Source organism: Miniopterus schreibersii (genome assembly GCF_964146895.1).
Source record: "Miniopterus schreibersii genome assembly, chromosome: 11".
Classification (NCBI taxonomy): domain Eukaryota; kingdom Metazoa; phylum Chordata; class Mammalia; order Chiroptera; family Miniopteridae; genus Miniopterus; species Miniopterus schreibersii.
This window is the reverse complement of record NC_138111.1, coordinates 28,228,394-28,245,393: the sequence shown is the minus strand read 5'-3', so window position 1 is coordinate 28,245,393 and position 17,000 is coordinate 28,228,394. Positions and strand designations below refer to the sequence as shown.

General features: G+C 36.2%; 1 protein-coding gene across 8 annotated transcripts in view; it reads right to left on the bottom strand.

Moving 5' to 3' along the window:
• UBAP2 (ubiquitin associated protein 2) overlaps nt 1-17,000 on the bottom strand; it is a 100,859-nt gene that overhangs the window by 43,040 nt on the left and 40,819 nt on the right. For all 8 annotated transcript variants that reach the window (XM_081151409.1, XM_081151410.1, XM_081151414.1 and 5 more), the window contains 4 exons: nt 16,472-16,549; nt 13,938-14,048; nt 8,922-9,075; nt 7,306-7,383 (listed from right to left, as the gene is read on the bottom strand). In XM_081151409.1, the coding sequence (XP_081007535.1) occupies nt 7,306-7,383; nt 8,922-9,075; nt 13,938-14,048; nt 16,472-16,549 (421 nt within the window). The remainder of the gene's footprint in view (nt 1-7,305; nt 7,384-8,921; nt 9,076-13,937; nt 14,049-16,471; nt 16,550-17,000) is intronic.

Below are 17,000 nucleotides of genomic sequence, written 5' to 3'. Positions count from 1 at the left end.
TGGTTGTTTACTACTGGGGTGGGATATGAGGAGGGTACAGAAACTGGGATTGATAAAGGGTACAGGGTTTCTTTTTGAGGTGATAAAAATATTCTTAAATTGATTATAGTATGGTTGCATAATTCTATTAGTATACTAAAAATCACTGAATTGTATAATTTAAATGGGTGAATTGTATGTAAATTATATCTCAAGATTATTTTATTTTACTATAATGAACACTATTATCAAGGAAGAAAGCAAAAGAAAAAGCACAACTGCTCTTGATAAGTGGGTTCATGTGCACCCATAACAAAACAGAATTCATTTCAATGGCATGCATGTGGCAAATGGCACGAACAGTAGTTAAATATTAAGTAAATACCAGCAAAAATTTTAAACAGGGATTCTACTAAGAAATCATTAAATGATATCTAAAATACCTGAGCCAAAAAGCAAGATGTGCATAAAAGAGAAGAAAGGATTTTATAAAAGAAATACATATCCTAAGGTGAAAAATTAAAAAATCCTGCAAATCCCCTGGAAAAAGTCAGTATCAACTACATGGATATGGTTAATACTTGCACCCAAATATTAACCACAAACAAGCCAAATATGTCTTAAGTAGTTTTGTTTTTTTTTAAAACCAAACCCAGCCCGGCCAGGTGTGGCTCAGCGGTTGAGCATCGACCTAGGATCCAGACGATTGGGGTTCGATTCCTGGCCAGGGCACATGCCCGGGTTGCGGGCGTGGTCCCCGGTCGGGGGCGTGTGGGGGGGGCGGCTGATCAATGACTCTCTCATCATTGATGTTTCTCTCTCTTTCCCTCTCCTTTCCTCTCTCTGAAATCAATAAAGATATATTAAAAACAAAAAAACCAAACCCAAATTTTATCAAGATAACAAAATTGTTCTTTCCTATTTCTGGCTAGTGATACTACCAGTAAGATTATTAGGTGTGTAATATACCATTTTCCTACACTGTTATCTGGTACTAATAGCTATTTTCGCCTTACATGTCAGAATAAAGACTCGGGATCTTTTAACAGAGAAAAACAAGATTTAAAATGATCATCTTAAAAAATAAGCCAAATAAATGCTATACCTTTTCTCCTAGCAGTTCCTCCAGGGAATCTGCAATACGGCTATGTCAGATGACTGTTCAAGATTTTAACTGTTTAACGTCTTTTACACTGAGAGCTAGAAAAGAAAAGTTGCTCTCATTTCCCTTGAAAAAAGCCAAAACTCAGAGAACAGTCAACCACCTCTAGTGGAGGCAGGTCCTAGCTGCAGACATGCCTCCTCCTGCCAAATAGCAACAGTAACTGTAACGTAAAAAGAAGCAAGTAGGGAAAGCTATCTTCATCTAAGAAAGTAGAACGCAACTCCCTTTTCTCATCCCCAGAAGACTGATAATAGCCAAATGTACCAGAAAGTACATGAACTTGAATTTAACACTGCACACTCCGGCTCATGACTAGTTCTAAAATTCTTTGTATTGACAAAAGTTCTCAAGCCCTGGCCTGGTAGCTCTGTTGGTCAGAGTGTTGTCCCTATATGCCAAGGTTACAGGAACTATCCCTGTTCAGGGTACATACAAGCATCAACCAATGAATGCACAAATAAATGGAACAAAATTGATGTTTCTCCCTTTCTCCCTCAAATTAATTTCAAAAAAATTAGAGGAAAAAACGAAAAACAAAAAAACCCTTAAAAAACATTCTGAAATATCCAGGGCTGGTTCAATGATTAAGATAGCTGCCATGAGTTGTTCCCATGCCCAGAGACCTGTTCACCACACCACGAAGCAGTGCATCCCTGGAGCTTGTGTAGTTTAGAGACTTGGGAGTTAAGCAAATTGTGCCTCTCTGTCCTTGCGTCAGGGTATTATATCCTCAGAGATAGGAATACACTTTCCCCAATCCTAAAGCAGCTTAAATTAGACAAACGACAATAGCGAATTACCCCTGGAATTCAGTGAGGAAGAAAGCTTAGAATATACCCTTATATCCCAAATACTAGCTTTTGTTTAGCAAAGAAATCTGATTATAAATGTGTCAAAATAATTGTTTCAGGAAGTAATTCATAAATTCTAATACTAGTGAATGAAAGCCAGATTTTAAAAAAAGAATAGTTACAAAGTCTCAAGTGCTGCCTACCAAAAAATACTTCTAAAGCTGGGGGTAGGTAGTAACTTTACAAAGGAGAAACTTGGCAGAAACAACCTTCCTTAAATAAAAGTTAACATCACTAGTAATGGGATAAACCTTTATCATGTTACAGTTATCGTCACTTTGTGGTACCCTGCCAAAAATAGGTAAGATGAATCTTACGAAGCGGAAACTCGATTGGTCTTGAAGAACATTTTACAAGCGCCCATATGCTTCAAAAGCATCAAGGCCATGAAAGACAAAGACTTTTTCAGATTGATGAACTGTTATAGACTGAAGAATACTAAAGAGATGTGGGAACTAAATACAATGTGTGATCCTGGATTAGATTCTGGACCAGAATGTTTTCTTTTTGCTATAAAAACATTAGCAAGAGAACTGAAAATTTCTGAATAAGGTCTATAGATTGCATCAGTAATAATTTTCTGACTTTACCATTTTAAGGTAGCTCTGTAAGAGACTATCTTTTTTTCTTAGGAGACACACACAAAAATATTAAGGGATATATAAAATGGCATTATGCCTGGAATTTATACTCAAAGGTTTCAGGAAAAAACAATAATATGTACATACAGAGAGGAAATAATAAAGCAAATGTAAAACACTGAAATTTGGGGAACCTAGATGAACATTATGCAAAATTGTATTTTTTACTTCAAAATAGAATGTTAAAACCACACCGAGCCACTTCTCTGTATATTCCATATTCTAATAAGTAATTTTTATTCTGTGAAAAAAATCCAAGTTATTTTCCATGTTTGTACTAGCTGTTTCTTTCTACACAGAATGTTCCCACCCAGATTTTCACATGGCTTCCTTCCTCACACCTCCTCTGAGACCTGCCCAGGCCACTTAAACTAAAGGAGACCCTACTGACAGTTGTACAACTACTGGCAGTTAATCACATCACCAATCATTATCTTAAGTAAATCGAGAAGTGCTTTTACTTGTCTCTCCTCCTTCCCCACCCAGGATGTGAAGGTCCATGTCATATTCACAGCAATATCTTTAACAATATAATAGGTACCTAAATATTAGTACTTGTAGAATTTTTTCATGGATTAAACTCTTTTATTTAGAGGCACAATAATAATCACTATTCAATTACAGGAAATAACCTAGCTGTTCAGTAACTGATTTTTGAACACTGCATTTTGTCAAATACTTTTAATACCAGGAACCAAGATGCCACTGCAGAGGATTCAGAAATTAAAAATAGAATGTTATTACCACATAGTTGGTGCTCAATAATCACTTTTTAATTATATCATACAGACCACATTCATATATTAGTTTTATAAGGAGATAAATTAATTTGGGTTGCTTAATATAAAACAGTAGCATATTTTTAAACACTAATAATGAACTCTCAGAAAGAGAAACTAAAAAAACAATCCCATTTACCACTGTAACTAAAAAACATAAGATACCTAGGAATAAACTTAACTGAAGATTTAAAAGACCTTTACTCGGAAAACTATAGGACACTGAAAAACAAAATAGAGGAAGATATAAACAAATGGGAAAATATACCACGTTCATGGATTGGAAGAATTAACATCATTAAAATGTCCTTACTACCCAAAGCAATCTATAAATTCAATGCAACCCCTATTAAAATACCAACAGCATATTTCACAGATTTAGAACAAACACTTCAAAAATTTATATGGAACCAAAAAACACCCCAAATAGCCACAGCAATCTTGAGAAAGAAGAACAAAGTTGGAGGGATCACAACACCAGATATCAAGTTACACTACAAAGCCACTGTAATCAAAACAGCCTGGTACTGGCACAAGAACAGACAGCCCAGAAATTGATCCATGTCATTATGGTAAATTAATATTTGACAAAGGAGGCAAGAACATACAATGGAGTAAAGACAGTCTTTTCAATACATGGTGTTGGCAAAATTGGACAGGTACACGCAAAAAAATGAAACTAGACCACCACCTTACACCATACACAAAAATAAATTCAAAATGGATAAAAGACTTAAATGTAAGACATGTAACCATAAAAATCCTAGAGGAAAACAGAGGCAGCAAAATCTCAGACATCTCTCATAGCAATATGTTTGCTGATACATCTTCTAGGGCAAGAAAAACTAAGGAGAAAATAAACAAATGGGACTGCATCAAAATAAAAAGCTTCTGCACAGCAAAAGAAACCATCAACAAAGCGAAAAGGGAGTCCACTGTATGGGAGAACATATGTGCCAATGATACATTGGATAAGGGGTTAATATCCAAAATACATAATGAACTCATACAACTTAACAAAAGGAAGACAAACAATCCAATTAAGAAATGGGCAAAGGACCTAAATAGACATGTCTTCAAAGAGGACATACAAATGGCTAAGAGACATATTAAAAAATGTTCAACGTCGCTAGTCATCAGAGAGAGGCAAATTAAAACCACAATGAGGTATCACTTCACATCTATCAGAATGGCTACCATCAACAAATCAACAAACTACAAGTGCTGGAGAGGTTGTGGAGAAAAGGGCACTCTAGTACACTGCTGGTGGGAATGCAGACTGGTACAGCCATTATGGAAAGCAGTGTGGAGTTTCCTCAAAAGATTAAAAATTGACCTGCCATTTGACCCAGTGATCCCACTTCTAGGAATATATCCTATGGAACCTGAAACACCAATCACAAAGAACTTAGGCACCCCTATGTTCATAGCAGCACAATTTACAATAGCTAAGGTCTGGAAACAGCCCAAGTGCCCATCAGTAGATGAGTGGATAAAAAAGCTGTGGGACATTTACACCATGGAATACTATGCAGCTGTAAAAAAGGAGCAGCATGGAGGGAACTAGGAAGTATTATGCTAAGTGGAATAAGCCGGTCAGAGAAAGACAAGTACCACATGCTCTCACTTATATGTGGAATATAATAAACAAAATAAACTGATCAACAAAGTGGATCCAGAGACAGAAGCATGGAACAGACTGAGGGATCTCAGAGGGAAGGTGGGGAGGAGGAAGTGGGTGGGGAGAGATTAATCAAAGAATTTATATGCTTATAAGCATAATCCACGGACACAGACATTGGTATGGGGAAAGCCTGGGGGTGGGATGGATGCAGGGTGGAGGGGATCGATGGGGATAAAAGGGGGATATCTGTAATATTCTCAACAATAAAGATAAAGAAACTTAAAAAAACAAAACAAAACAAAGCAAAAAAAACAGTGGCATAAGGTAAAGGAGTGAAAAAGGTTAGGGAATAACTATTGTTGCCTTTTCCACATTATTTTTCTTCCATCCAGAAAGAAACCACTCTCCTGCAACCTCAAGCAGTATTCACTACCTTACTTGACTCAATCTCACCAAGGCAAGACAAAAACAATGCACACATGCTGCCAAACCAGGCATCAATAAATAAGATTAAGAAATTTACAGGAATAAAAGAGTAGGGGAGTGATTTGACTATAACTTCTCACTTATTTAGATAACTTAAAAATAACTATCATGTAATCTAACCTTTAAGATGAGAGTGTCATTTCTAATACATAAACACATTCTGGTATAGCAAAGAAAATCAGATGGCCCATATGGAAAGTACTGTAGTATTTTTTTCTGAATAAAGCACATTCAGCACCAAGTTAAATAAAAGGGCCAATAAAAATTAGTCTCTCTAAATTTTATACTATTTTGGAGTTCCTAAATATACCGAGACCATAAAAATAAAGTTTACTTTAGAAAAAATATACACCTGGAAATACAAATAAATAAAAGATGGAAGATGATATGATAGGAAATAAAGGCATATGTCATATAAAGTCTAAAATACCTAAAAGCAAGAAGCTTTAAGATTATTTTTTAAATACAGTGATGCAGCTCGGCTGGGCATGGCTCAGCGGTTAAGCATCAGCCTACGATCCAGGACATCAAGGTTTGATTCCCAGTCAGGGCATATGCCCAGGTTGCGAGCTCGATCCCCAATTGGGGGCGTGCAGCAGGCAGCTGATCAATGATGACTCTCTCATCATTGATGTTTCAACTCTCTCTCTCCCTCTCCCTTCCTTTCTCTGAAATCAATAAAGATACACTAAAATAAATAATACACTGATGCAGACTCCAAAAAAAACCACCTACACGCTGTTGTCTATAAAACAATCAATTCCTCTCTACTTATCTCTTTCCTGCTTTTCAGAATAATGGCTGAAAGAATAATTTTAGTTGCTCCAACCAACTGAACCACCCAGCCAAGACAAAGCTACAGTCTTTTTTTGTTTGTTTTTAAATCCTCACCAGAGGATATCCATTGCTTTTTAAAGAGAGTAGGAGGGAAAGGCAGAGAGAGAGGGGAATGAGGAGGAGGAGACAGAAACATCAATGTGAGAGAGACACATTGATTAGTTAGTTGCCTCCTGCATAGCACCTAGACCAGGGCCATGGATTGCAACCAGGCGCGTGCCCTTGGAGAAATTCGAACCCGGATCCTTCAGTCCGAGGACCCTTCAGTCCGAGGACCGATGCTCTAACCACTGAGCCAAACCAGCCAGGGCGGAAACTACATTCTTAAAGTGGCTTAGTAACATTCCAAATTAATAAATGTTAATGATCACTAACAAAATGGGAGGAGGTAATCAATGGGCAAATAACTTTAATTTTAAAACCAGTGGGTAGCCTTGGCGAGGTGGCACAGTTGGTTGGAGAGTCGTCTGTACACCAAAAAGGTTGCAGGTTCGAACCTAGGCAGGACATATACCTAGGCTGCAGGTTCGATCCCCAGTTTGGGCATGTACAGGAGGCAACTGAATGTTGTTTCTCTCTCTCTCTCTCTCTAAAAATCAGTGAAAACATCCTCCAGTGAGGATTAAAAAAAAAAAAAGCCAGTGGGTAAAACACATTTCCTAAAATCCAACACAGGAAAATTAATAACATTTTGGTAAGAACTTCAAATTTTAAATTATTCATTTAAAGGGTCTTCACAGTTCATTTGAAAACAACCAATAGGTTTCCTCAACATTATATAGTCCAAACTCTTCAATCATAAACATCAGTAAATGAATCAAAAGATTTCAGAAGATGAACCATTCTTTCAGAGTACACTGTCATGTCTTAGAACCCAGCACAGCAAACAGCCTGCATCCTCCTTCTGATCACAAGCATCTCCTTCCCCCTCATTCTGTCTTACCTCTACCACGGGCTCGCTTGCCACGGTCTGAAGGCTTGTCCCCTTGATTGCAATCAATTCCATTCTCTTCACCTCTAACTAAGAAAGAAAAGAGCACCACTTAACATAATTATATCAGACAGCTATTTAAAAAAGCAAGAACAAAAAGACCTTTTTTTAAAGGCTAAAATATAACTAAAGGGTTCAAAAAAAGAGAAATAAAACAAAAGTGGCTCAAAAGCTGAGTGACAGTACATCTTCCTTATTAATTCATAGGTGAAAATTCTGAAAAGAAATTAAAAGACATGCCACTATTTCCTTCTTCTATTTGGACTTGCCCTCCTCTAAAGTAAGTTTTTTTCAGAAAGCTACCTTTATTATTCAATTATGTAATACACCACAAATGTGCTGACTGGTTAGGTTTAAGGACTGGAAGAACAAAACACCACCACCAAGGAAATATTGAGTTATTGAATAAATTAATGTTAGAGACAGGTTTTTACAGGATGCTGTCGAGAAGATGCCAACAATTTTTTCTTCTCCTCATACCTATATTGGCATTAATGATTCTCTGTAATATAGAAATTTTATTAGTGATATTGGCACAGCTTGTTCCCCTCATCTCTTTCAGAGATTAACTCCTATGACTTCGCAGCGAAGTACCACTCCATTTAATTGGCAACACCCTTTCCTATAATCCCCATCTCTCTGCCCTTGATTTTCCCCACAGTATAATTACTACATAACACTATTAAAATATATTAATATAAAATATTATTTTCTTTTTTATTGTTACATCTCAGTCTACCTCCATTAAAAGGTAAGTTTTAGGAGGGCAAAGATTTCTGCATCACTCATTGCTGTATGCCTTTAAGAGTACCTGCTACATAGTAGGTACTCAGTAAATATCCATGGAATAAACTAGCAGAAGTCTCTAAGGTGAGCCCTAGCTGGATGACTCAGTTGGTTAGAGTGTCGTCCTGTACGCCAAAAGGTTGCAGGGTCGAATTCCCAGTCAGGGTATATACCTAGGAGGCAACTGATCGATGTTTCGCTGTCCGTCTGTCTGTCTCTCTTACCTTTCTCTCTAAAACTGATAAGCATATTCTCAGGCAAGGATAAAAACAGTTTCTAAGGTAATATGTTTAATATTTACATTTTATTCATTCATAATTTAGCTACTTTGGTATATCTATACAGCAGGTTGTTGCTTTTGGTAAATGATGCCAAAACCTGGGTTGAATTTGGAAAGTACTGAGAAAATCTTCCCTATTCAACAACTTTCTGCTTATGTTAACTTTGCCTATACCATGAATATCCGTTAAGTGAGAAAGAATAAAGAGCTTCATCTATCAGTGAATGAAAATCCTCCTTTTAAATCAGAGAATTCATTTGATTCACAACAGAAGGCAATCTTAATACACACAACATAACTACCTACGTACAGACTAGGTCAATGCTGATATGAAATTGCATCAGTTACTAAGTTAACTAAGTAGTTCATTAAAACCCAAATCTTAACTGTAACAACAAATGGCGCATTGAGGGAGTGGATTTATGGGCGTTCGCTGGACCACTCTTTCAGTGTTCACGAAAATTTCCATCATAAAAAGTTGAGGAGAAAGGTCTATACTTACACTCTCTTCCACGATTGCCACCTCTTCCTTTCCGGCTGTTGTTTCCACGTCCACGACTCACTTCTCTCTCATTTCTCTTCTCTCTATTCTCTTTGTTTTCTGAACTTTCTTTTCCAAAATTCTTCTTCTTTCCCCCTACAGTCTCCCAGGAAGTCTACCAAAGATAAGAGTTGTCATTAAGAGGTGTCATTCAAAGTGTGTACAATTATCAAGTGTGCATGTATCTTCCAAACCTAACTGCCCATGCCTTGTAGCTTTGCTTACCTATCATTTTAATTCTTTTCCATATAGTTCTCCATTCCAGTGCTAAAGACAACAAACCTCTTGCTAAGCTCCTTTGCTATAAAGAGCACAAAAGATTACAGCAACTAGCTGACTTGACAACATACTATATGTTGTCCCACAAGAAAGGCTGTTCCTATGCCGATTTGAGAAAAAAGTAAATGTCATTTCCCCAAGTTCCCACTCTCTGCCACCCTCACCTACCTCAATAGCAGAGCTTAAATCTATTAAATACATAGATTAGCTCAAAGATTACAAAGTTACATAAAATAATGACCTAAAATCTCATGAATACAACTTTCCCTATTCAGTTACCCAAAGTAACTATCAAAAAAATTTTAATAGACAAATAAAATTTTGGGTTAGTTTTTTTTTTAATGTTAATTTAAAACCAGAAATTTAAACCTCAAAGACCTGTTCTTATGATAAGTCAATTATTTATATAACCTGCACCTCTCCTCTAATCGTGATACCAAATCATACCATACCACACCATACAGGGTGGGGCAAAAGTAGGTTTACAATTATGAGTATGCAAAACAGAGCTTATTCTTGTATTATTTATTAATCACTGTATTATTTTTCATACAAACAAGTGTAAACATACTTTTGCCCCACCCTGTATTTAAAAATTGCTGAGAAAAGAATGAGACACTATGTTCTTGTGAATATAAGTAGTAGGATATCAATCAGGGTGTGTTACTGGGAAATCACAAAACTGGTCCATTTGTTTCTATTTTCTTTTTTATAATCTACTTTATTTCATGAAAGGTTTGAAATGATTCAATCCCCAAAATAAGAGCAATAACGATTTTAAGCTAAAAAAAAAAAAGGAAAAAAAGAAAACACCTGAAAAAAATTACTAACACTGTATCTGTATATCCAAATAAACATAATAACTGGAAAACAAACTAAAATTAAAGAGATATAGCTGAATTATTTCTAGAACAGCAGAGGCCAGATTTTAAACATTTTTTAAAGAATATGTTAGAAAATATAAATTAAAACAGGTTATTTTCCACCTCTAAGGTTTGATAAAGATTTTAAAAATCAACACCCAATAGTTACAGCAGAATAATCAGGTGTTCTAGTTCTAGTTAAACATGCATCTATTCTAACTTTCCTGGAAGTCTGCCTTGAAACAGTATCCAAATTTTAATTAGTTCTCAACTTTTGACCCAGCAATTCTATGTCTAGGCCTTTATCCAGAGGAAATAATCTGATAATTGTGTACAGACAATAATCAGCAGAATAAAAGGGGAAGAAATTCCCCAAATATCTAGCTAAGAGAATATCTACTCTAGAACATCCATAAAGGGAGCAGTGTGTAGCCATTTTTAAGGTATGCAGACATACACAGAAAGAGATCCATGATATACGTGAAGCAAGCTTTCAGAAAATAGCACAACAAATAGTTTACATTTTTAATTCAAATAAAAATCTGTGTATATACTAAGAAAATTAAAAATAGTTACCTAAGTGAGGATATTTAATTGGATTTAACCTGTTTACCTTTCTGAATAATTTTTTTAATTAGAAAAAACAATAAAGTTTATTTATTCCAGAAAAAAATTCCAGTATATAAACTCAATTTATTATGTTCTCTAATAAACAAACAAGACAATTATGTAAGACAGAATCCTGTCCTCTTAAGTTAACAAGAGGTCCTGGAAAATTTATACACAGAGTCAGCACAAGATACACATATATCCAATTTAAAATGTCTTAAGAGTGCCAGACCTAAAAGTACTCAATCATTATGAAGGGACAGACTTTCTATGTAAAACATTTGAAAGAGAGAAATATCTTACTCCATTTCATTCAGCAAAGGATATCCTGAAGCAAATCCTGTTTCATGAATTCTACAAACTCTAGCAAGAACTTATTTATGGGGGAAAGTAGAAAAGGAATGTTTAAGGGGCAACTGGTTTATCACCACAGTAAATGCTAACGAGAATACTGAATATTTTGCACAACAATCTACAAGTACTCACACAGGCTTTCAAAATGAAACAATTACAAAGATTTTCAAAAGAACTAGAGTCAACCTCTGTCATCTGTACTTGGCTACTTGTACATTAGGTCTGAAGAAACTCTGTAACAGAAATGGTTCTCCCCGACATCACATTTAGTAATCAGAAAAGCAGCTTTTCCAAGCCAGATCATTCAAAATCATTCTCCTACTCCTTCATATTTGACAGGAACTACACAACACAAACAAAGAAACCCCCCTCCCCCAATAAAGTACATTAATGCAAGGGAATGATACTTCAAAACTATTTAGTCACTCAAATAAACAGCATTATGATGGCCTGGCCAGGCCTGGCTCAGGGGTTGAGCATCGACCTAGGATCCAAGAGATCGTGGTTCAATTCCCGGTGAGGGCGCATGCCTGGGTTGCCAGTCCGGGGCCTGCAGAAAGCAGCCAATCCATGACAACTCTCTCATCATTGATGTTTCTACTCTCTCTCTCCCTCCCCCTTCCTCTCTCTGAAATCAGTAAAGATATATTTAAAACAAAAAAGGCATTATGATGAAACAAAAAGTTCAGTAATTATAATCATGTCCAATGTTTTCCTTTGTGACAGCTACTCTTACATGAGAAAGACAAGCTCATATTTAAAAATATCATGAACAGTTCCACTTGAAGTTTTTGCAAAGTAATAATTTCGTTTCAGAAGACTGGCACAAAGTAGTTAGCTAATAGGATAAGATTTGTTTGCTTTCATGGCTTACTTTAAATGTTCTTGCTCCTAGCTGGAGTATTTGTATTCTCTAGCAGCCCCTCCTCCAATTAACTCTACGCTAGTCAGAAGGTATTCCTTACTGCTGCTGGTTAGCCATACTGCAGACAGCAACCAGGTAAGAGACAAGGCAAACAATGAGAAATGCACTACAAAATAATCCGAAACAAACCAGGGCTTCTAAACAACTTTCCCTCTGCTTCTGCATTTCCCCTATAGTCCTCTTACTTCCAATTAAGCATACAACTTTTGTGTCTAGATTCAAGCACTAATTTGCTGTTTTCTGATCTGTGAACAGAACAAGCCAGATCTGGTTGTCTGTGTGATTTCTAGGTTCAAGGGGTAACCAAAAAGACACTCTTTATGTAACATTCAGTCCAGAATACCTCCTTTGGGTTCAGTCCCAAATGAGAAGTTGAAACTCCATAAACCACAAAGAGAGAACTGAACTTTTAAGACTTAAAAATTCACCCAACTATCACAGAAAAGAACTAAATCTGCTGGAGGTAAAGGAAAGGCAACAGAAAGTAGTACCCCATCCAATCTCTACCATAAAAAAAGAGAATAGGTCCTCCAACTAATAATTTGGAAATATTTCATTTGTTCACAGTGATTATTTTTATAAAAAGGGAAGTTAAGACCTTCAGTTCATTTGGAAAATAACAGAGAACCATTATACACTGAATCCATTAACAATGACATAAACACATTCCCTGTATTTTATAAAACCCAGAAAATACATGCCTGTTAGCAAACAAAAGCTATTCAAAATTTTATTTCATCACTTAACATGATATATTTTCCCAACAAACTGACATACTTGGTGGTTTATCATGTGGACCAGTGATACCAATTGCACGGAATTTTACCCACAGATATTGCTATACTCAAATAGTGAAATATTTTCCCAAGTATCTACAATAAACTACAAAATTCATTTTCCTCATTTTATATTAAATAAAAAGATATTTTACATTTGAGCTTGTCGTGGTAGTTCATTTTTATACAGCCTAATACAGCCTATCCCTAAAACTGAGAACCTGAGTGAACCTGAACATTGACAAGGAAAGCACTATCCCCCACCCCATCCTCACCTGAAGCCATGCTTTTTTTAGAGTGAGAGAGGAAGCAGGGGAGAGAGAAAAAAACATCAATTGGCTGCCTCCCACAGATGCCCTGACCAGGGATCAGGGACTGAACCCCCAACCCAGGTATGTGCCCTGACCAGGAATCAAACGAGCAACCCTTCAGTGCACAGGACAATGCTCTGACCAACTGAGCCACTCCAACCAGGCAAGGAAGGCACTTTTTGATGTGTTCATGTTTGTACCCCTTTTTCAATAAATTACTGTTTGTTTTCATCTGTTCTGAAGTGGTTTCCTCAATTTAAAAATACATATGAAATACTGTAGAACCTCCACAGAGGAATCAAAAGATTAGCGTAGACAATTGCCTGGTGTGGCTTTAGTTAGATCCTTCCTAAAAGAAGAGAGATGAGCTCTAGTGTGCCTGCACATTACTCAAACTTTACTAAGCTAAAAATAACAAAAACAAAAAACTTTTCTCTTTTTATATATCTGTTCAACGGTCATTAAAAATGTGTCTGCAGAATATCCACACATAAGCAAATCCTGGTTTTCTGTTAGTCTAGAGATACAAGGAGTAGTAAGAGGTGACGACTGAGATGAAGAAACATGAGCAGTGGAGCCAAGAGAAGTTTTTTCAGGTGGCAAAAATGTCCATAGGCCCAGAGAAATTTGGAAACTATGTAAGGCTGAAGTAGATGACCAAGTTCTCTTTCAAGTCTTCAGATTTTATGACTTCATGAAGAAACCATATATAACAAAAACAGTCATTTCGGGTTAGTGTTCTTTCTAGAACTTAAAACAAATATGGAATCACCTCCACCCCCACTCCCAAATAAGGTGAAGTTTAAAATTCGAAACAAATCTTAGCACTGCAAATCAATTAATAATACTAATAATCTTACTGTGTCTGAATTCCCTTCCAGCAATATATTGATAGCTTTGTTCACATCTCCATTACAGTCATGTAGGGCCACTATGCATTCATCCTGATTTTTTCCTGTCACTTCCATAAGCTGTTGAAATTATAAGAAAATGGTTAGGGAGACCCAAAAAATGGCACTTGATATTAATTTTAAGATTATTCTCCATAAAGACAGAAATTATTCAATCCTTCCACATGAAGATGGCCTCTTCTATACTCTGAGCTTTTACCTGTTTTGTTTGTGGCCACTCATGTCCATTCCCCAATTTTGGTAAAGTCAAATTACAAGTCAACTCTCCTTCAAGCTGACCAGTATCAGATTTACTAATTAGCAGCACACACATATGTATATACCAACATCCTCAAAATACTTTGGATTAGTTACTATTTACTCAAACTTGGTTCCAAGGCATGGATTCCAAAAATTCTAAACTACACAAATATTAAGTGGGACTATATGTTTCCCAAAGACCAAGTGTATGTGGCCACCATAAACAGAGCATCCAGTCCAACTGTTTTGCACAGGGACGAAGTTCCCTACATAGGCTATTACTACTTGGATTATAACATATATATTAAGTTATAACCCCTAAGGTCTCATAAGAAATTCTGCAGCTATCACAAAACTCACTCCTAGACACACTATATTCTCAAGCAGATTCCACAGGGTGCTATGTTTGAAGTAATCAAAGACATTCCCTTGGTGCATTCTTTTTAACAAGGGAGATTAAGCCACTTAACGTTCTCTATATGAGGAACAATCAGATTAGGCAAAATACTGGTTTCTCAATTATCAGTTAACGAATGTATGATTTAAGTATCTGTTGTGTTCTAACTATGTTTAACAATTTTAGTACAAACTAGCTGCAATTCAAAATAGTTTGACCCCAACATCTGAAGCAATTTCTCTGTGGTCAAAAAACTAATTTAAAGCAAAGCCTACCTGGAATCCAGGTCTCCTGATCTCATAAATACAGCTCTTTGCACTACACCATTCTGTCTCTCTCATTTCCTCCCTGTATTACATAGGGAAAGTTCTACACATTCTTAGAGCTTTCCAGTATACTTTGGTCTTTGGATATCTACTAATAATGTCAGATTTTTATCAATGATCTGGACTAACCCAATATCTGTCACATGCAACTGTTAAGATACACAGTAAGTACCAAAATCCCTCCAGGGATTGGATCAGTAAAAGAGAGAACTACAGTTAGCACTTAAAACTCTCAATTCCTGAACCGTGCTCTTTCTTGTGTATCTGCTATGCTATTCAGATAAAAGGTAATATAATATGTCGTATGTCTCAAACTGTACATAATAAATCTCATTTCAGAGAATGAGTTCTATAATTTTTAATAAATTCTTTTTGTGGTCTTCCAAAAATATTATCATTAGTCTGATGACAGAAACTGTAAGAAAGAACAAAGAGTTTACATAATAAAGGGCTAAATAGTTCACTGTGGGATGTTCACTCCAAGGAACAAATTTATTTATTTTTTTAATCCTCACCCAGGGATATTTTTTCCATTGCTTTTCAGAAACAGTGGAAGGGGGAGAGAAACATCTATGTGAGAGAGGCACACTGATTGGTTGCCTCCCACATGAGCCCTGACTGGGGCTGGGGATCTAGCCTGCAACCAAGGAACATGCCCTTGGCTGGACTCAAATCCAGGACCCTTCAGTCTGCGCGCCAATGCGCCAACTACTGAGCCAAACCGGCTCGGGCCAAGGAACAATTATTGGTAGACCTCAACCAAGGTTTGGAGGTAAGGGTTATAATAGCTTGGTTTCTAAATCTTGAAGGAAAAGAGAAAAAAAGAATTTAAAATTAAGATGATGTTATCAGCCTGGCCAGGCATGGCTCAGCGATTGAGCTTTGACCTAGGATCCAGGCGATTGGGGTTTGATTCTCAGTCAGGGCACATGCCCAGATTGTGGGCTCGATCCCCAGTTGGGGCACACAGGAGGCAGCCAATCAATGACTCTCTCATCACTGATGTTTCTATCTCTCTCCCTCTCCTTTCCTCTCTCTAAAATCAATAAAGATAAAAAAAACAAAAAACAAAAAACAAAAAACAGATTATATTATCAAAATTCCTCTCATTAAAGTTCTAAATACAGACATCACCGTATATAAAGTGTTCCAACATGTGTTCCAAAATGTGTTCCATCACATTTGAAAGGTCAATTAAGTTCTTTAAACAAAATTTTCTGAGAACTTGCCAAAAACTAAATATACCTTCCATATAAAGGTATAGACAATGGCAGTGTGCTTTCACAAAAGTGTAGCTCGTTCACATTTAACAATAGCAACTCAAAGATTCTACTGACAAGAGGAGGAACATATTCAATTCCTTCATTCTAGCCATCAATACAGGCATTTAATCACAAGTTCAAAACACAATTAGTTGAGGGTAAGCAAGAAGCATATTTTAAAATTAAAATCTCTAGTAAAATTATCTTTTTAAAACAAATAGATTATAAAAACGGTAATATCCTTTGCCAGAAACATACCTGTTTAACTTTAGCTTCAAATTCTGAATCATTTTTATCAAAAATCACTTGAGCGAGACGCATCTGTTCAGCTGTTGCCTGAAAAGTACAAACAACTGTTAAAGATTTGAGTACTAAAAATACAAGCTAGATACCAAAATCTGATGCAAAACAAATAAAAGCTCTCCAGCACTCCTACACTATGGTAACAGAAAACATATACAACCTCTACCCATAAGGTAAATAAGTATCAAATTAAATAATGTAAAGGTCCTGTTACTTGACCAAATGATCTAACGTTCCTGTTCATCTTCATTGACTCATTTGAATTTTCTTTCTCCTGGTGAGATGAGAGTAACCAGCACAAGAGAAAGTGGAAGAACAGAAACAGTGAAAACAATTACCAGGACACAGGCTTAGAACCAGCCTTGCTGTCAAAATAAAAAAGTTCTGCTGTCACTCTAAAAAGGTATCATGGTCAGTTCTGAAGAAAAAAGGCTATAATTATCTAAATAAAATTTATTTTTAAAGTTACTCTTTTTTTAATTGC